Source organism: Macaca mulatta, chromosome 12 (genome assembly GCF_049350105.2).
Source record: "Macaca mulatta isolate MMU2019108-1 chromosome 12, T2T-MMU8v2.0, whole genome shotgun sequence".
NCBI classification, from domain to species: Eukaryota; Metazoa; Chordata; class Mammalia; order Primates; family Cercopithecidae; genus Macaca; species Macaca mulatta.
Window position 1 is genome coordinate 123,448,189 of NC_133417.1, and position 21,040 is coordinate 123,469,228.

The 21,040-nt window shown below is 44.8% G+C and overlaps 1 protein-coding gene and 1 long non-coding RNA gene across 3 annotated transcripts in view; both read left to right on the forward strand.

The window, feature by feature from the left end:
- The window catches only part of ARPC2 (actin related protein 2/3 complex subunit 2), a 36,968-nt gene extending 17,787 nt beyond the window's left edge, over nt 1-19,181 (forward strand). The window contains exons 6-11 of one of the 2 annotated variants that reach the window (XM_015110982.3): nt 3,647-3,833; nt 4,375-4,468; nt 10,258-10,384; nt 13,818-13,918; nt 14,259-14,359; nt 18,718-19,181. In XM_015110982.3, coding sequence (XP_014966468.1) covers nt 3,647-3,833; nt 4,375-4,468; nt 10,258-10,384; nt 13,818-13,918; nt 14,259-14,359; nt 18,718-18,742 — 635 coding nt within the window. In that variant the 3' untranslated portion in view covers nt 18,743-19,181. The remainder of the gene's footprint in view (nt 1-3,646; nt 3,834-4,374; nt 4,469-10,257; nt 10,385-13,817; nt 13,919-14,258; nt 14,360-18,717) is intronic. The other variant, NM_001261239.1, reaches the window with a different exon arrangement.
- On the forward strand, nt 12,205-12,777 carry LOC144333481 (uncharacterized). Its single transcript, XR_013402153.1, has 2 exons — nt 12,205-12,319; nt 12,715-12,777. It is a non-coding gene; the product is annotated as an uncharacterized LOC144333481 (long non-coding RNA).
- Nucleotides 19,182-21,040: the final 1,859 nt, after the last annotated feature.

The following is a 21,040-nucleotide window of genomic DNA, read 5'->3' on the forward strand; positions in this document are numbered from 1 at the left end:
TACCCTGTGATTCAGTGGCATGTCTCAAATTCTGAGGCATTTAGCGGGACCCCAAAGTGAGAACCAGGTAGTAAGACCATTGGAACATAATATTTTTTATTCAACTATTACAACTCTGGTACCTTGATTAGAAAAGTCTTCTAAGAAGGAAGTTTTCTGTCACTCTTAACAGCAGTTACTTGTGCTAGCTTTTTTCATCACCTCACCTATTTTTTCAGACAGTCTCATTCTGTTGCCCAGGCTGGAATGCAGTGGTACAGTTACAGCTCACTGCAGCCTCCTCCAAATCTTGTGCTCAAGCAATCCTCCTGCTTTAGCCTCTCCAGTAGCTGGAAACTACAGGCACATGCCACCATACCTAACTAATTTTTTTATTATTTTGTAGAAACAGGGTCTCACTGTCTGCTGTGCAGACTGCCAAAACAGTAAGGAGGTCTGAAACTCCTAGCCTCAAGCAATCCACCCACCTCAGCCTCCGCCCCCCAGAGAGTTGGGATTACAGGCATGAGCCACCATACCCAGCACCTTTTTTTTTTTTTTTTTTATAAATCTCCAAATTGGCGGGATGAATGTGTCACAGAAATAAAAGCCAAGATAACACTGTAGGCTCTTGGCAGAATCAAGGTATTAAAGAAAGAAACAAACAGATCTAGAACAGAAAAATCGTGTCCAAAGTCTTGGGCATGCTTGTCACAGCCAATATCCTGACATGGAAAGTTTATGTTTCCGTGCCTGGGGCTCCTCCTACCTCCCACTAAATCATAGACATTGCCAGATTGCAGACCCTATCTTCATACAAGTGTAAAATGTAAAAGTGTGTGAAAGTAGTGTCTCAACCAAGTACAGTGGCTCACACCTTTAATCCCAGCACTTCCGGAGGCCAAGGTGGGTGAATTGCTTGAGCCCAGGCATTCAGGACCAGCCTGGGCAACAAAATGAGACCCCTGTCTCGACAAAAATACAGAAATTAGTCAGGCATGGTGGCAGCCACCTGTAATCCCAGGTAGTCGGGTGGCTGAGGCACGAGAATCGCTTGAACCAAGGAGGCAGAGGTTGCTGTGAGCCGAGATTACGCCACTGCCCTCCAGCCTAGGCGACAGAGCAAGATTCAGTCTCAAAAAAAAAAAAAAAAAAAAAAAAAAAAAAAAAATAGAGTCTCCCCTCCTCTTTTTTAATGGGTTTTTTTAGGCACGTTTGGAAAACTCAGCAAGTCATACTAGATTTTTACTTCCCTTCATCCTCAGTATATTCTGTTCATCATGTTAGAAGCCTTACTTAAAGACAGACTTTATCTTAGCTATAGTTTTATTTGCTTTTGTTTGGCTTCCTAAAACTAACAAACCTCAGTTCTAAGTATTTTCTTTTTTAATCTAACCTTGTAATCTGTGTGCTTATCTGCTTTTCAAGTACCCAAAATGGAATGATGATTGATATTATTTAATACTGGAGTGCCAAAAATGTGCTAAGTATTATCTGTTGCAAAGATTTAGCCCATCCTCCCAAATAGCCTATGTTCAACAAAAAATACAGAGCTCAGCCGGTCACCGTGGCTCACGCCTGTAATCCCAGCACTGCCGGAGGCCGGGGCAGGCGGATCACCTGCATTCAGGAGTTTGAGACCAGCCTGACCAACATGGAGAAACCCCATCTCTACTAAAAATACAAAATTAGCCAGGCGTGGTGGCGCGTGCCTGTAATCCCAGCTACTCAGGAGGCTGAGGCGGGAGAATCGCTTGAACCTGGGAGGTGGATATTGTGGTGAGCAGAGATCAGGCCATTGCACTCCAGCCTGGGCAACAAGAGCAAAACTCTGTCTCAAAAAAAAAAAAGATCTCAAGAATGCTTTTGGGAAAAAATGAAATAGTAATGAGGTTTCAGATACTTAGAAGTGTGAAATCCGTACAGTTCTGGTGAAGTTATTCCCGTCAGTTGCCTAGAATATAAAATGATCCTCAGTGATATATACAAATATTCTTGCAAAAACATCTCTAAACCTTTTTGACACTTATTAATCATTTGATTCTATAATCAAGTGTTCCAGCCCGGCTTCTGGGAATTCATAGTGGACATGCTGTAAAGAGGCAGGTCACCCAACGGTTTCAGTCCGTATTCTGCACCCAAATTGATGACCTGTCATGTTCCACGCACTTTAAGTACTGTACATTCTTTTAATGCTCACAACAGTCTCCCCTATCTCCACACCCCCTCCCTCCCCCCCTCCTGTTTGTTTGTTTGTTTGTTTGTTTTGTTTTTTGAGACAGAATTTCACTAGTCTCCCAGGCTGGAGTGCAGTGTCATGATCTCAGCTCATTACAACAACCTCCACCTCCCAGGTTCAAGCAATTCTCCTGCCTCAGCCTCCAGAGTACCTGGGACCACAGGCATGCACCACTGCACCCAGCTAATTTTGTATTTTTAGTAGAGACGGGGTTTTGCCATATTGGTCAGGCTGGTCTCAAACTCCTGACCTCAGGTGATCCGCCCACCTTGGCCTCCTAGAGTGCTGGGAATACAGGTGTGAGCCACTGTGCCCAGGCCACCCTACCTCCCCCGCTTTTTTTAACCAACGAGGGAATTGACAGGCGATTTTTTTTTTTTTCTGGTTGTGCAGTGGCGCCATCTCAGCTCACTGCAATCTCCACCTTGTGGGTTCAAGCGATTCTCCTGCCTCAGCCTCCCGAGTAGCTAGGATTACAGGTGCCCACCACCACACCTGGCTAGTTTTTTGTTTTCAGTAGAGACAGGGTTTCGCCATGTTGGCCAGGATGGTCTCAAATTCCTGACCTCAGGTGATCTGCCCACCTCAGCCTCCCAAAGTGCTGGGATTACAGGCATGAACCACCACACCCAGAAGTTTTTTTAAGGTTACAAGATGACAAGGCCAGGATTTGGACCCAGTTCTGTTCAACTCAAAATAGAGGCCCTACATTTATGTGTCATGCTGTATTTGGCAATTCATGTCATTTCTTTGAATCTCCTTTTTCCTCTGTAAAATAGTAACCTTATCTAGCCTGCAGACTTCAAAGCATGGTTATGGAGATCAAATGAAGTAAAATGTTATAAAAAATACTGAAAATTTTACAATGTATACCAATAAAAGCTATTGAAGAGGCGTATACATGAACAGATAGTTGGTTTTTCTACCCTGCCTCCTCATAGTTTGCAGTGGCATGTAGAAGGGTCTGTCTTATTATCACAAAGCTACCCATCTGCTGGCCATATTGATACTTGGCACATTAAACTATCAGAGAAAGATATGTGACTCCTTTACAACTGTGTCTGGAAGAGTGCATTTCCAGTCAGAGTTCCCAGGTTCTGACTTTCTCTCATTACATATTTGTAATTAGTCATCTTTGATACTAATTCAAATTTTTGATTAACATTAATTATATATATTTACAAGAATCTTATAAAAAGATTTTATTTCACCTCATTTTTCCCTGTGAGGTAGATGAAAATAGACTATATTCTACCGAGGTTAAAAGTACAGATAATGAGACAAAGTAAAATGTCAATAGAACCTGAAAAAAAATTTTTTTAATTGCCTCTAGTCTCTGTTCACTTGTTAAGAGATAGTATGCTGCTTTTTTTTTTTTTTTTTTAATGTAGCTGCTGGGTTGTTTTTTGTTTTTTTTCCTCCCTCCAGGATACAATGTCTCTTTGCTATACGACCTTGAAAATCTTCCGGCATCCAAGGATTCCATTGTGCATCAAGCTGGCATGTTGAAGCGAAATTGTTTTGCCTCTGTCTTTGAAAAATACTTCCAATTCCAAGAAGAGGGCAAGGAAGGAGAGAACAGGGCAGTTATCCATTATAGAGATGATGAGACCATGTGAGTACAGAATTTAGTCCTGAAGCCTGGATATGACTGTCACACCACCATGGCACTTACTGAAAGAAATATGGCTTGGTCAGACCTTAAGCTGTATTGTGTGAAAATGTTTTTCTCATAAAATTTCTTAAGCCAGGAAGTAGATGATAGGGCAAAAATCAGCCACTCCTCCTACTCTCCAGATACTGAGAGCTGACAGAAGGTGGAAAGAGAATCCAGTGCTTTCTTTTGAGGCACCACTGTTCTGAGTCATGTTTAAGAGTATAACCTGGATAATCAGCAGGCAAGGTGACCATCGGTTCCATGTTATATTTACAAGTCAATAAAATCTACTTCTGATAATTTCTATCTGCTGCCTCTCTTAGGGCATTCATTTTGTGCACTGACTTTGTTGACCATAAATATCGTTTCATTTGGCACACCTTTATATTATGATTTAAGAGATTTGTGACTTTAGCCTTCTGATGCACTTGTAGATCAAGTTATTGACAAAACCCCATTCTGATTCTGTACTTATCCTCATGGGTTTTGTTCCCCTCAGGTATGTTGAGTCTAAAAAGGACAGAGTCACAGTAGTCTTCAGCACAGTGTTTAAGGATGACGACGATGTGGTCATTGGAAAGGTGTTCATGCAGGTATGGAGCAGACATCTTGGGGGAAAACCATGCATGGCGACTTACACCTTTGCACCCAAACATACCATGAGCATAGGAAAGAGATCTAGCAGCTCTATTGATGTTAGGATTTTTTTTTTTCCTGAGACAGAGTTTCGCTCTTGTTGCCCAGGCTGGAGTGCAATGGCGCAATCTCGGCTCACTGCAACCTCCGCCTCCCGGGTTCAAGCAATTCTCCTGCCTCAACCTGCTGAGTAGCTGGGATTATAAGCATGTGCCACCACGCCCGCCTAATTTTGTATTTTTAGTAGAGACGGGGTTTCTCCATGTTGGTCAGGCTGGTCTCCAACTGCCAACCTCAGGTGATGCCCATCTCAGTCTCCCAAAGTGCTGGGATTACAGGTGTGAGCCACCGCGCCCAGCCTTGACTTTAGAATTTGTTGAAGATTTAATAGACAACTCCCACAAAACTCAGTGAATATTTTTTGTTGCTGTTGTTGTTGTTTTGAGATGGAGTCTTGCTCTGTTACCAGGCTGGAGTGCAGTGGCATGATTTCAGCTTACTGCAACCTCCACTTCCCGGGTTCAAGCGATTCTCCTGCTTCAGCCTCCCAAGTAGCTGGGATTACAGGCGCCCACCACCACACCCAGCTAATTTTTGTACTTTTAGTAGAGATGGGGTTTCACCATGTTGGCCAGGATGGTGTCGATCTCCTGACCTCGTGATCCGCCCGCCTCAGCCTCCCAAAGTGCTGGGATTACAGGCATGAGCCCCTGCGCCCAGCCTAATCTTTTTTTTCTCAGTGGTTCTAGTTTTGCAGGACAAAACTAAAGGGTGAGTTGAGAATTAAACATACTAACTATGAATGAATATTATGTATCCTTCCTACTGTGGGGTCTTTGACCTAAAACTTTGTCAGGTTTCCTAACCCTAACCTCTTGTGTTTCCTCAGATTTCTAGTAAGTTCTGCTTTTGGTTTGGTCCTAAGGTCTTTTCAGAATGGGCTCTGTAGCCAATTCTTTGGTAGTAGATAATGTACGAACAGGTAGAGTTGTTGAACTGACAGACTGAGCCTGAGTTTGGATGATGGGTCAACATATAGTACTTCCCTCACAGGAAGTTCATCTTAAGAAGAGTCATGAGAGGCCAGGCGCGGTGGCTCACGCCTGTAATCCCAGCACTGTGGGAGGCCAAGGTGGGCAGATCACGAGGTCAAGAGATCGAGATCATCCTGGCCAACATAGTGAAACCCCATCTCTACTAAAAAAGTACAAAAAATTAGCCAGGCATGGTGGCAGGCACCTGTAATCCCAGCTACTTGGAAGGCTGAGGCAGGAGAATCACTTGAACCCAGGAAGCAGAGGTTGCAGTGAGCCAAGATCGTGCCATTGCACTCCAGCCTGGGGAAAAAGAGCGAAACTCCATCTCCAAAAAAAAAGTCGTGAGAGTTAGCAGGGCATTTTGTAATTGGATTTTTGGTGTAGTTGTATTCAGGTCATTGTGTACCAATCTGCTGGCCAGTTAGTTGCTGGCTCTAGGATGGACATGAGAGTTCATTAGTCAAGTGACATTCAGGCTGGTTTCTTCTGAGATGGCTCAGCATTCAAAATCGAGTACAATGGTAAAATTTTTTTAAAACGTTACTACCTTCATTCTGTTCCTTGGCAGGGTGGTAAAGATTTTTAAATTCTGAAGCAGAATCTCTTTTGCCAAATAGAAAGGCAACTGTGCTTAAACAGTAAAGATACCTTGCGTAGCCTTCTAAGTGGCTAGGGAAATCTTCAAAAGTGATATTCTCAATTGCTCCATCCCTAGTGGCTTTTGTGTTTTGGCTAATTAATCAGAAATTCTAGTTTGGGAGTCCTTATACAGAAAAATTGGAATATTGACACTTCAGCATTTGCTAGTGCTGAACTTGATGAAAAAATATAAAAACATACACATATCTCTTGGGTCCTAAAATAAGCCTCTAGATAGGCATTTCATGTGTTTTTATGCAAAATTGACAGGAGAATTAAATGCGGTACCTCAGAAATTGGGCTAAATCCAGAGTCACAAACTAACTTTTAAAGCTCTGAAGTATGTATTTAGATTTGGCTGGTTTTTTACCAATCTTACTCCATTTTATTCCAGGAAACAACTTATTTCTATACTTGAAACAGATCTTATCTTGGAGAGTGTACTGGAGATTTGTTCCTTAGGAGAATTTTGTGTATTATTTTTTGGCATATGAATTTAAATGCCTCCTTCAGGGTACCTGTGGTAGGTCACTTACCTAAAAGGGAAGACAAAGCCTCTTCTGCATTTTGGCACTAACAGGATCTCTAGATAGTAACTGGCCTTGTGCAGTGCTAGACTCAGGAAGTCATCTGCCCTGCCACCCTTTCCAAATGCAGAGGCTGAGGGAATTTGTTGGAAATGACCATCAAAAACTGGACTTTTGCTGGATTTTCCAAAAAAATAAATAGAACTTTTTCCTAGGCCTGGAATTGTAAATTTCTAGGAAAAAGAATGAGGGTCACCTGGCACAGAAAGTTGTACCCTGGGAACACTGTTTGAAGCTCCTCATGGTCACTAGTCTACTAGTTGCCAGCCTTTGTGGCCTTTCCCTTCCAGCATGCACATCCAGCCTGATCAGAATTCAAGTCTTGCTTTTGTCATTTGGCAAGCAGACTCTGAGGGATGCTTTTCCCCTCTCAGAAAAAGACAGGAAGTTTATTCCTCCACTCTCATGGATGTCTTACTGTTAGTGGTATGGGCGTTGATCAGCTGAGTACTGGAGAATGTCTGATAGAAGCCATCATTTCAACGCTTATTCCATGAAAAGCAGTAGGACCAGTAATCATGCTTTTGGAGATTAGCTTATGGTGAACTAGAATTCTTTTCATATTATAAGATTTTAAAGCCAAGTTAGTACTAAATAACCAGGAAGAGTTAAGTGGAAACCACCGGTTTCTGTATGTTCAGGGACAAAGACACAAGCATCTGCCTCTTAGGCAGTTGTAAAGACGTTATTTTAAGGGCCGTTTCTGCCTGTTTGCATGTGTGGTTGTGTCTGTAGGATATTTTCCTGAACTGGGAACACTAAGTCCAAGTTCAGTAATTTTGGTAGATATTGCCAAACTCTTCTCCATCAGAGTAGTAGCATTTTATCATCCACCAGTGATGGATAGAAGTGTCTGTTTTCCCAGAGTATGTTGTCAGCTTTTGGGTTTCTCCTGATCTGATAGGTTGAAAGTGATGTCTCTGTTCACTTATGAATGAGGTCAGAACATCTTTTCTTACATCGTAGACCATTTGATTTTCTTATGAAGTGTCTCTTTATGCCTTTACCCATTGTTCTGTGGGGTTATTGAGCTTCTCAATTTCTTTATATACTAGGGAGAGTACCCTTTCATCTGTGATTAAGAGTTGAAATATTTTCTCCCATTTGTCATTGGACCTTGGTTTGTGGGGTTTTTTCCCCCATGTGGAAGTTTGTTTTTGCATAATCACGTTAATCATTCTTGCCTTTTATGGCTTCCAGATTTTGAGTAAAGGGGTAGAAAACCCTTCCCTTCTCCAAGGTTATAAGGAAATTTACCTGTTATTTTCTGGGTATTTTTACAGTTACATATTTTATACATGATTTTTTATTTGTTGAGACCTCCTCTTGGTATATGGTATGAAAGAATAATCTATTTTTTTTTCTAAATGGCTATCCAGTGGTTCCAGTAGCAATTATTTCCATGTTTACACCCCTGATTTAAGATGCTACCTTTATCGTATGCTAAATTCCTTGTATATATTTGAATTTATTCTGAACTTCCTATGATAAATAGTAGTTTGGAAGAGAGAAATAGTCTGATGCTCAAAAGACGTCCTAGCCAGGAGAGTAAAAAGACAATATTGCTGAATTACATGTAACAAAGATGCCGGTGAAGATGGAGGACTGTTTGGGTGTGTTTGTTTTAAAGTTTTATTTGGGAGAGAGAACCGAGGAGAAGCAAAGACGTCAGATAATCTAAAGAATAGTCCAGCCAAAAATTAGCCGGGGATGGTGGCACACGCCTGTAATCTCAGCTACTCGTGAGGCCGAGACATGAAAATTGCTTGAACCCGGGAGGTGGAGGTTGCAGTGAGCCAGGATCGTGCCACTGCACTCTAGCCTGGGTGATAGAGTGAAACCCTGTCTCAAAAAAGAAAGAGTAGGCCCAAACCAGAAACAGATTGTTGACCGAGTCTTAAATATATTATTTTCCATATACAAAACTAATGAGTGCTAATAAGTCACCACTGGTTTATAAATACCCCATCTCATTGTGAATACCACATGTACCTGTGAATTGGAGCCTTAGAGATACTTAATAAACACAAGAAAATGCCAGCAGTTACATATCTGTTCTGTTTAATTCCTTAAGACTGAAAAGTAAAACCAGTAGAAGTTAAAAAGCTTCTTAACCCCTTTGTAGAATAAAAAATGTTTTCTAGAGAAGGGTGATTGTAGAAGCTTTGCTCTAGAAATTTCCATTTGGGATAATCTTGACTCCTTCCCTTCCTTTGCAGATATTTTTCCTTTCGGGCAGAAAATCTGTTCAAAAGGGGACTAATCTAACCCAGCTTATGGTCATTTCTTTTCCTACTTAAAGCTTGGTAGTATTAGCATGAGAGGCAGTTTGTGAAATAGGTGAGGTCCCAGGCCAGGCATTGCGGCTCCTCAGCCATCATCTTTCCTTTGCCACTAATTGCTGAGAGGGTTTGCTCATCAGTGTGTATTCTTCCTGCCTGCAACTGAAAACAGCCCTTGCCTATTCCTGTACAGTGTGATGATACTAAACCAGCTCGGATAGAAGCACTTGCATTCTCTCAGCAAGGCATATGCTGCATAGCCTCTTTGAAGGACAGAGGAATAAATTACAAAGATAAATTAAGCAGGATCTTTGATTTGAACTCATAACGTGTTGGGGGACCAGATGCATTAATGAATAGTAAAATGTCATAGTAGAGGTTTGTAGAAAAGACATGGCAGCTCCAGCAAGAGAGCAGTACCTGCCTGGGTTTGTTGGAGATGGTGTTAGGAGGTGGTATTGGAGCAGCAGTAGAAGGGCACTGCAGGCCACATGACTGTAACCATGCCTTCAGAACTCCTAAAACAAGAGACCTTGGAGAGTCCTTGGCTGCATCCTCCTGCTATCTATCATCGTCGAAGGCCCGCTTGATGAATTTGGATCATCCAGTTTTACTGGCATTGCTAGAAAATCTACTTCTGTTCTTGCAGATGTGGCTGAGAGAAGGAAGTCTTGTATTACTTGTCTATTTACATAGGAATGCATGGACTATAGAAGCTTCAGGTTTGGAGATTGAAACATAGAAGGAAGGGCTTCCTTTATGAGCACCAAGACAGCTCAGGTTCTTTCATTCCATTGTCTTCTGTCCCCAAGAAGAGCTTAAGTTTGCTCTAAAGATTTTATTGATGAATTCTAAATAGCAACAGGATCCTCAGTGAAAAAAGACTCATGCAAAGTCCCAGAGCCTAGAGAAAGTATGGTAGTTTATCACCTATGTTGGTCCAAGGGAAAAGGATTATCACTACTTTTCATCACATTTTGAAGATCTGACTTATTACTTTGAAGTCTCTTCCTTTTGAATCTGAAGTACAGTGGCAGCAGCTAGCACTTGTAATATTTCAGGTTTGGTGTAGTTTATTTGTAACCTCCTGCTGCTCTGGAGGGCTACAAAGGTCACACCGCATAGAACAAACCCCATAGCTTGAGTTGCCACTCATCTTACACCCACTTCTCTTCTGGTTGCTTTTGCTTTGTCTTGGCAGGAGTTCAAAGAAGGACGCAGAGCCAGCCACACAGCCCCACAGGTCCTCTTTAGCCACAGGGAACCTCCTCTGGAGCTGAAAGACACGGACGCCGCTGTGGGTGACAACATTGGCTACATCACCTTTGGTGAGCAGGGTGCACTTGCTGCTTGCATGCCGCTTTAATGAGTTCACACAGAATACCTAAATCTGCACAGAACCTTGGTTAACATTTTAAGGTAGGCAAAAGCAGGCGTACCAAGTTGTTCCTGTTGCCATTGCTGTGACTAAAGGAGGGATGTCACAGGGTATTAATCACAGAGCATGCCATATGCTATTTTTGTACAGTAATCATTTCATTTTTTCCCCGTTTTTCTTAAATCTTAAAAATAAGACTGAATTCTGATATCAAGAGTTAAGGTCCCTTCGATAGCTCAGCTGGTAGAGCGGAGGACTGTAGCTACTTCCTCAGTAGGAGATGTCCTTAGGTCAGTGGTTTGATTCCAGCTTGAAGGAGTACAAGTACAGTTTTGGCCAGGCATGGTGGCTCATGGCTGTAATCCCAGCACTTTGGGAAGCCAAGGCAGGCAAATCACAAGGTCAGGAGATCGAGACCATCCTGGCCAAGATGGTGAAACTCTGTCTCTACTAAAATACAAAAAAAAAAAATTAGCTGGGCATGGTGGCACACGCCTGTAGTCCCAGCTACTTGGGAGGCTAAGGCAGGAGAATTGCTTGAACCGGGGAGGCGGAGGTTGCAGTGAGCTGAGATCGCACCACTGCACTCCATCCTGGCAACAGAGCAAGACTCAGTCTCCAAAAAAAAAAAAAGAGTTAAGGAGGCTGGGTACAGTGTCTTACGCCTATAATCCTAACACTGTGGGCAGATCACCTGAGGTCAGGAGTTCGAGACCAGCCCGGCCAACATGGTGAAACTCCGTCTCTACCAAAAAAAAAAAAAACCACAAAAAAAAATTAGCTGGGCGTGGTGGCATGTGCCTGTAATCCCAGCTAGTCGGGAGGCTGAGGCACAAGAATCCCTTGAACCCAGGAGGCAGAGGTTTCAGTGAGCCAAGATCACACCATTGCACTCCAGCCTGGATGACAGAGTGAGACCTTGTCTCAAAAAGAAAAAAAGTTAAGGATAGGCCAGGCACAGTGGCTCATGCCTGTAATCCCAGCACTCTGGGAGCCCGAGGTTGTTGCGTCGCTTGAGTCCAAGAGTTTGGGACCAGCCTGGATAGCATGGCGCAACCTCATCTCTACAAAAAGCCAGGGGCCAGGCACAGTGGCTCACACCTGTAATCGCAGCACTTTGGGAGGCCAAGGCGAGCAGATCACTTGAGGTCAGGAGTTCAAGACCAACCTGGCCAACATAGTGAACCACATCTCTACTAAAAATAAAAAAATTAGTTGGACATGGTGGCATGTGCCTATAGTCCCAGCTACTTGACCAGGTGAGGCATGAGAATTGCGTAAACCTGGGAGGTGGAGGTTGCAGCAAGCTGAGATCGTCCTGCTGTGCTACAGCCTGGGAGACTGTCTCAAAAAAAAAAAAGATAGCTAGACGTGGTGTTGCATGACTATAGTCATAGCTACTTGAGAGGCTGAGGTGGGAGGATCACTTGAACCCAGGAGGTCGAGGCTGCAGTGAGCTGTGATGGCACCACTACACTCCAGCCTGGGTGACAGAGTGAGACCCTGTCTTATCAGAAAAAGGAGTTAAGAAGAGAAACCACCTAAGCAGCTAGATGGTGGTTCTCTGTCATTTGGCAATTCTTGGTTTTTTGCTTATTAAGCCCAAGCTCCAGCCATGGTCCACTTACTCCACTTTTCCATGGAGTAAATTCAGGTCTTCCTTCAGTTGCTCCAGCCTCATGCACTGGCTGATTAGGATAGCTTACAGTTTGGAATTAACAGCTCATTCACACTGCACCCGATGCCACTGGAATGTCTCCTTTGTGAAATGTAATTTAATTCACCTCAGTGGTAAAGGTGAGCCTGTTTATTGGTGATGAATCTGTTGATTTACCAAATTTCATTAAATCTAAACAATACACTTTTTTCTTTTTTCTTTCTCTCTGTCACCCAGACTGGAGTGCAGTGGTGTGATCTCGGCTCACTGCAACCTCCGCTTCCCAGGCTCAAACAATTCTCGTGCCTCAGCTTCCCGAGTAGCTGGGACTACAGGCGCATGCCACCACACCCAGCTAACGTTTGTATTTTTAGTAGAAACGGGGTTTCCGGCCGGGTGTGGTGGCTCACGCCAGTAATCCCAGCACTTTGGGAGGCCGAGGCGGGCAGATCACGAGATCAGGAGATCGAGACCATCCTGGCTAACACAGTGAAACCCCGTCTCTACTAAAAATACAAAAACTTAGCCAGGCGTGGTGGCAGGCACCTGTAGTCCCAGCTACTTGGGAGGCTGAGACAGGAGAATGGTGTGAACCTGGGAGGCGGAGCTTGCAATGAGCCGAGATCACGCCACTGCACTCCAGCCTGTGCGACAGAGCAATACTCCGTCTCAAAAACAAAACAAAACAAAACAGGGTTTCCCTATTGGCCAGGCTGATCTCAACTCCTGGCCTCAAGCAATCCACCCACTTCAGTCTCCCAAAGTGCTGGGATTACAGGCATGTGCCACCGCACCCAGCCAGCTATACCATTTTTTTCAAGTTTTTATCTTTGAAGCTGGGTGCGTCTTACAATTCATGGCATGTCATAGTTTAATTGGCAGCATTTTTCTCTTGTGGTATATAAAATTATGGCAGACTTAGAGTCATAGCCTCCCAAGTAGCTGAGATTATACAGGCACATGCCATCACATGTGGCTAATTTTTATATTTTTAGTAGAGATGGGGTTTCACCATGTTGCCCAGGCTGGTCTCGAACTCCTGATCTCAGATGATCCGCCCACCTCAGCCTCCCAAAGTGCTGGGATTACAGGCGTGAGCCACCGTGCCCGACCTCACACAGGTCTTTAGGTGGCTGGTGCCACAGGGTTGGACTTCAGTCAGGCCCAGTCAGAGCAGCTCCTCTTGCCTGGCCTATCATGAGGGTTCAGGTCCTTATACCTTATTGTCTGTTTTCACAGTGAGAATATGGGAAATTCTCTGGCATCTGTGTTCTGGGAAGGTTTACTCTATTTCAGCACCAAGGACCTAAGACAGGCAGCTGCATTTCCTAATCCTGATTCCTTAAGGTAAACTGTTATAGCCAGTTAGTGTAATCCTGGAGTGTGATTCTGGAGTGTGCCCAGCTGCACAGGCAGGAGCTAGTACATGTGTGGCAGACAGGGAATAGATTTCAAAATGCACAGCTGCAGAATCCAGGACTAGAATGAAGGCCTAGCGTCAAGCCCTGTTTTTCATCATGGGCTCCTCCGTTCACGCTCATTGACACCTTTCCTGGCCATGCTGTTTATCCTTCCATGTCAAGAAAAAACCCTGACAAAGCCTGGTAATATTGACACAAGTGGAGGGTACTTCAGCAGAGAGGGAGTGAAGTTCACTAGGCTGTTGTTCTTCCCCACCCTTTGGCATTCGTGTTGGGTCCTAACACCTTGTGTCTTCCACCTTCAGTGCTGTTCCCTCGTCACACCAATGCCAGCGCTCGAGACAACACCATCAACCTGATCCACACATTCCGGGACTACCTGCACTACCACATCAAGTGCTCTAAGGTGAGGGGGGTGCCAGCATCTCAGCCGCTATGCTCTGGGTCTTTTCCTCCACCAGAACTCATGACAAAAAGTCATTCTGTTAGTCTAGGCTGTGGATATTGACTCTTAGGTAGATAATTCTAGAGGCTTCAAGAAACCATGGTCTTTCTTCATCAAGCCACTGTCCCCCACCCCTCCCCGTAGCAGAGATGAATATTTGTTTCCAGAATTGCTCACCTTCCTGCTTTGCTGCAGGGCCTGGGTCAGTCCCAGGGTGTATGTTCCCAAACGCCTCTGATGAAAGCAAAGCTGTCTTTCTAGACCGTGACTGTGCTTCAGTACCTGTTATGTTTGTTCCCAGGCCTATATTCACACACGTATGCGGGCAAAAACATCTGACTTCCTCAAGGTGCTGAACCGCGCACGCCCAGATGCTGAGAAAAAAGAAATGAAAACAATCACGTAAGTTAGGCAGCACTCCAGCAGGACCACCTTCCTCTCCTGAGTCACCGAGAAGGAAGCAGTGGGTGCTGGTGGCCTGGTCCTCCATGTGTCTGGGCACTGGCTACATGTGAGGCCAGCAGGGCTAAGTAGATAAAACAAAGGTGGGATTCCAGGTTTTCAGTGCTGTATAGGCCCAGATGGGTTTCCTTGTTTCCATATCTTTGTGAACTCTGAGAATGGCAGCTAGGAAATAAACAAAGTTTACCAAGAGACTGTTGTTTTTGGGCCTGAGTTACGAGGTCAGTCTTGTGCTTCTGGTGTTCTTTCTGGAGAGATGGAAGAAGTTGCTTAGGGACCTTTACTTGGGTAAATAGTCCTGACGCCGCCCACTAAGCGTTCTTTCCCTGGTGTACTCTCAGCGGGAAGTTTGCATGCAGAGGAAAGTTCTCTTTATCAAGGATAGAATTGAGGAGAGCCCTGATGGGCACAGTGGCTCACGCCTGTAATTCCAGCACTTTGGGAGGCTGAGGCAGGTGGATCACGAGGTCAGGAGTTCAGGCCTAGCCTGGCCAAGATGGTGAAACCACATCTTTACTAAAAATACAAAAAAAATTAGCCGGTCGTGGTGGCAGGCGCCTGTAATCCCAGCTACTCGGGAGGCTGAGGCAGAGAATTGCTTGAGCCCAGGAGACAGAGGTTGCAATGAGCTGAGATTGTGCCACTGCACGCCAGCCTGAGCAACAGTGAGACTTCGTCTCAAAAAAAAAAAAAAAAAAAAAAAAATTTTTTTTTTTTTTTTTTTTGAGGAGAGCCCTAAATAGGGGTGTGGCTCTGCATGCAGGAAAGACGAGCATGGCCTAGAGCCTAGAGAGTTCCATCTCTGTGAAAGGTGCCAGACCTTGGTTCTTCTGATGAAATTCAGGCAGTCCTGTCCTTAAGATACAGTAATGGTGTTCATCTGCTGTTTTTTTGTTTTGTTCGTTTGTTTGTTCGTTTGTTTGGTGGGGGTAGTTGGGGGAGACAAAGTCTCATTCTGTCGCCCAGGCTGTAGTGTAGTCCAGACCTTGGTTCTACTTCTGATGAAATTCAGGCAGTCCTGTCCTTAAGATACAGTAATGGTGTTCATCTGCTGTTTTTTTGTTTTGTTCGTTTGTTTGTTCGTTTGTTTGGTGGGGGTAGTTGGGGGAGACAAAGTCTCATTCTGTCGCCCAGGCTGTAGTGTAGTCCAGACCTTGGTTCTTCTTCTGATGAAATTCAGGCAATCCTGTCCTTAAGATAAGGTAATAGTGTTCATCTGCTGTTTTTTTGTTTTGTTTGTTGTTTTTTTGGTGGGGGGAGTTGGGGGAGACAGAGTCTCATTCCGTCGCCCAGGCTGGAGTGTAGTGGCGCAATCTCAGCTCACTGTAACCTCCACCTCCCAGGTAGCTGGGACTACAGGTGCACGCCGCCACGCCCGGCTAATTTTTTGTATTTTAGTGGAGATGGGGTTTCACCATGTTGCCTGGGCTGGTCTCAAACTCGTGATCTCAGTCAATCCGCCCACCTCGGCCTCCCATCTGCTGTGTTTTGTACCAGTTGAACTAAAAGTCTTGAGATCATAAGCCTCCCTAACAGCCAGTGTATTTGCCAGCACCCCAGTACTATTGGTGTTTGTTTTGTTGTTTTGTTGTTTTTTGAGATGGAGTTTCGCTCTTGGAGCACAGGCTGGAGTGCAGAGGCACAATCTTAGCTTACTACAACCTCTGCCTCCTGGATTCAAGCAAATTCTCTTGCCTCAGCCTCCACAGCAGCTGGGACTACAGGCTTGCGCCACTAAGCCTGGCTAATTTATTTGTATTTTTAGTAGAGTCAGGGTTTCACCATTTTGGCCAGGCTGGTCTTGAACTCCTGACCTCGTGATCCGCCCACCTCAGCTTCCCAAAGGGTTGGGATTACAAGCGTGAGCCACCGCGCCTAGCCCAGTACTCTGTGATTCCCAGCCTGGAGTGCAGTGGTGCAGTCTTGCCTCACTGCAGGCTCATCCTCCTGGGCTCAAGCAATCCTCCCACCTCAGCCCCCCAAGTAGCTGGGACCACAGGCGTGCACCATCACAGCTGGCTACTTTTTTAATTTTTGTGGAGACAGGATTTCACCATGTTGTCCAGGCTGGTCTCGAACTCCTGGACTCAAGTGATCCTCCCACTTCAGCCTCCCAAAGTGTTGGAATAACAGACATCAGCCACCGCACCTGGCCCAGCACTCAGTACTCTTGAGGCAAAGTTTTAGTGGGTGTGGTATGCCTAGGGCTTTACACTCTCTCTCTTGCATTTGAGGGCTCTTCTACCAAGTTAGTTTCTGCTGCCATTTGAAAGGATGAGAAAGAGATCCAAGGACCTGAGCAGTAGGTGAGGGTTTTCAGACATTCTCAAAATGCAGTTTAAGGCAGGGTGTGGTGGCTCACCCTTGTAATCCCAGCACTTTGGGAGGCCGAGGCGGGCGGATTACCCGAGGTCAGGAGTTGGAGACCAGCCTGACCAACACGGAGAAACCCCATCTCTACTAAAAATACAAAATTAGCTGGGCATAGTGGTGCATGCCTGTAATCCCAGCTACTCTGGAGGCTGAGGCAGGAGAATCGCTTGAACCCAGGAGGCAGAGGTTGCGGCGACTGAGATCGCACCATTGCACTCCAGCCTGGGCAACAGGAGCGAAACTCGGTCTCAAAAAAAAAAAAAAAAAAAGCAGTTTAAGTCACCCCGACTTCTTTAGGTAAAGGCCTGTCTCTGTAGCAGTTCAGAGAAGAGTGTCCAAATGCCATGCAATGAAATAGCAGCATCGTTTCTTTTCTGCAGCTTCTTGGGCAGATCCTTAAATGGGCAAAGTAACCAACAAGGTGGGTGGGCAGGTGAGAGGATGTGCTCTTGCTGCTCCTCCAGAACCTGGTCTCCATCCTGGTGTCTGCATTTTCCCCTTTCCCTGCTTGCTCTACGCAGGAGTGCTTTTCTCATCAGGTACTTGTTTGGTGACCTGGAGTGTGAGGCAGAGAATTTCATGCTGCTTTCAGGGCCCAGTAGACAGGCAGTTCAGTAGAAGCCAAGAGGTAAACTGGCAGCAAGGTACAGTGAGAGGGAAGCCTGACCTGGCAGCCTGTGATAACTGGACTGGAAGGCTGGGCATCATAATAGTCTCGGGGCTGCCGGCATCACCTTTGGCACTGGTAGCTGCTTGTGCATCCAGGAGGAAGGCCTTTCAGGCAGCTGCTGCCCGATTCCACAGCCAGCAGGCAGTCTTGGGAGTCCCTGCCCAGTGAGTGCAGTTGTGTAGCGGGCAGGGATAGCTTCCTGTCCTGGTGAGAGACCCAGGAAAGGATGAATCCTTGAAATGAACAGACTGTATATAAGTCTCCTCTCTGGGACTTAGAAAGAGCAACTTTGCCTTCTTCTGTGCTGCAGCTTCTCTTTGGCAGAGTTGGGCCCCAGAAAGGAGAAGCAGGAGACAAACAGCTACATCCACCCTGAAAACCAGATTATGTTACTAATGGTGGGTAGGAGTTAAGTGACTCAGCTGTGGGCAGAAGCCAGGAACTCTCGATGGGCTGCCCAGAATTGAACACTCATGAGCTTTTCATTTGGAGAGAAGGATAATAAGGTGTAGCTTCATTTTGGAATGAGTGATACATCTAAGGCAGGGAAAATGTAGAGCCCGTGTTTTTGCCCTGATTTCCCATAGTTCTCAGCTCTAGCTTCCAGGCTGCTTTCCCAGATGCTGTTAGGTACCAGTTAGAGGCTCTGTCCTTGAGGACCACCTATCCCGTCTGGAGAAGTATTGGGTGGAACAGGACACCACAATTCAGGAGCCTCGAACCAGGCGGGTGTTGTATAAGCCAGAGGAGGAGTTACCACGTGATAGCAGAAATACCTTTAGCCTTGGAAGTTCTGAGGATTGCTTTGAACCAGCCACCTGCCTTCATGGTGAGAGATGAAGGAACTGCTATCTGGGAACCCTGAGAGGTATACGCTGTGTAGGAGGAGCTGACAAATGAGGTAGTACTAAGACGATGGTTGAGCCTAGTCAGAAATTCAGGTACATCTAGGCCATCCAAAAATTATGGACAAGTGATTCTTCTATCTAACTTGGTACATTGAATGTCCTTATGGGCTTAACACTGATATTCCTGGGCATCCGAAGTATCCGATAGGAAGGAAGAGCTGGTGAAACCGTTCTGTGAAAGCCAGATTTTAGCCCATGTCCTGTGGTTCCAGTGCCTCTGCTTAAGGAATCTAGCCCTTTCCACCTTTCATTTGGTGTTTCTTTGGGATCCCATCTAGTCTAGGAGTGTGGGGTGGGAGGAAAGGGCAGCCAGAAACTGACCTTCGCACTTATCTCTCCTTTTGAAGGGGGAAGACGTTTTCATCCCGCTAATCTTGGGAATAAGAGGAGGAAGCGGCTGGCAACTGAAGTCTGGAACACTTGCTACTGGATAATCGTAGCTTTTAATGTTGCACCTCTTCAGGTTCTTAAGGGATTCTCCGTTTTGGTTCCATTTTGTACACGTTTGGAAAATAATCTGCAGAAACGAGCTGTGCTTGCAAAGACTTCATAGTTCCCAAGAATTAAAAAAAAAAAAAAAAAAAAAAAATTTCCACTTGATCAACTTAATTCCTTTTCTTTATCTTCCCTCCCTCACTTCCCTTTTCTCCTACCCTCTTTTCCAAGCTGTTTCGCTTTGCAATATGTTACTGGTAATGAGTTGCAGGATAATGCAATCTTAACTTGTTTTCTCCTAAGTATTTGAGTTCAAAACTCCTGTATCTAAAGAAATACGGTTGGGGTCATTAATAAAGAAAATCTTTCTATCTTACATGAGAATTTACTGGGTTTCTGGACTGCGGGTCCAACGTGAGAAGAGAAGGAAGGAAGAAGGATAGACCTATACTGCCCTTGAACCTGCAAACCTAAGCTGGGAAGCCCTAGTTTCAGGAGCCCATCAGGTTTAGGTCCTCACTTCATCTAGAGGAGAGAATGGCTGGCCAGTGAACTATATTTAAACTCCTCCCCTCCCGACTGGGAGACAGGGTCTTGTTGCCTCCTGGGCTCAGGTGATCCTCCCACCTCAGCCTCCCAAGTAGCTGGGATTACAGGCGCATACCACTATGCCTGGCTAATTTTTTATATTTTTAGTAGAGATGAGGTTTCGCCATCTTTCCCAGGCTGGTCTCAAACTCCTGGACTCAGGCAATCTGCTTGCTTCAGCCTCTCAAAGTGCTGGGATTATAGGCATGAGCCATGGAACCCGAGCTATTAATACAAACTTACATGCTTCCTTGTAAAGCTTGGTCCCTGAGACTCTGTGGCTGTTCCTGAAGCTCCCTGGACAGTGACAGACAAACGGTTTTCTGGTTTTTTTATTGTGAATAATGTGTGGGATTTCCCAAAATGTGTTCCTTAGTGTGTGGTCCTGCAGGGCATTGATGGTTATTCAGGTGTATGTCTGATGCAAACTAACTGGCCACAGTTTGTCTTTCTCACATGGCAGCCCAAAAGACTGCTTTCAGGGAGAGAAGTTGTCAAAAACAGTACAGAGCCTAGTCGAGCAGCTGTCCCTCAGCAGGACTCTGGTCCTTGAAATGAAATTGCTTCAGAAAGTTTGCTTGGAGTAAGGAATTAAGAGAATTTTAAGGGCATCTGCAATGGTCTGATGGTCATTCTAATGGTTTCTGCCTTCCATCTATGGCAGTGTGTTTCATACTGGCTTGGGACCCATTAATTGTGACATAACCTGACTATATCACAACCAGCATTTTTGTTTTCTAAACTTTTGATTTTGAGATAACTAGATTTAAATACGGTTGTAAGAAACAATACAGAGAGATCCTGTATACCTTCCACTTGGTTTCCCCGCCATGCTAACATCTTGTATAATTGTTGTGTAGCATCACAGCCAAGAAAAGGTCATTGGTATAGTCCACCCACCTTCTTCAGATTTGCCGCACTGTATGTGGTGTACATCTGTGCATTGTTGTCATATGTGTAGCTTTATGTGACACCAGCATTTTTAAGCAATTGAATAGTATCAGAGTGCATCGCATCTATTAAGGGTAAGTGTTGGTTTGGAAATGTATATTAGTTACATATGCACATCATGACTGGATTATAGAAATGTCTTTTGACTGTGAGTCACAGTGGAGAATTTTGAAAACCACAGGTCGTTCAGTCATCAGACTTCGTTTTTATTTCACTAAAATGGGCTGCTAGAGAGCTCAGGGTACTCTGATAGTTCTAATTGGCTGCTCAGGGTGCCCCTGACCACTTCTGGTACTTGGAAAACCTAGATTAATTGGATATATTGACAGCAACGTGTGCATTCTCTACCTCATGAGTTATTTAAGGGGTTGTCAGGTGTAATTTTGACTAGAAGCAGTTTTTGCTCTTTTTTTATTTTAATTTTAGTTTTTAGAGACAGGGTCTCACTGTGTTGCTGAGGCTGTACTCAAGCTCCTGGCCTCCGGAGTAGCTGGGACCATAGGCACCTGCCACCGTGTCCAGCTGAGGTTTTGCTTTCTTCCTTAGTAGAACATAACTAATGTTGGAGCTCACTGTACTCTCTTGCCAGTAGCAGGAATCCAGTTTCTGGTAGGTACTGTAGATGGCAGAACCAAGATTGCTTAGAAGATATGGAGTTCGGAGAAAAATGAAAAGGCATAAATATTTTCTACAGCA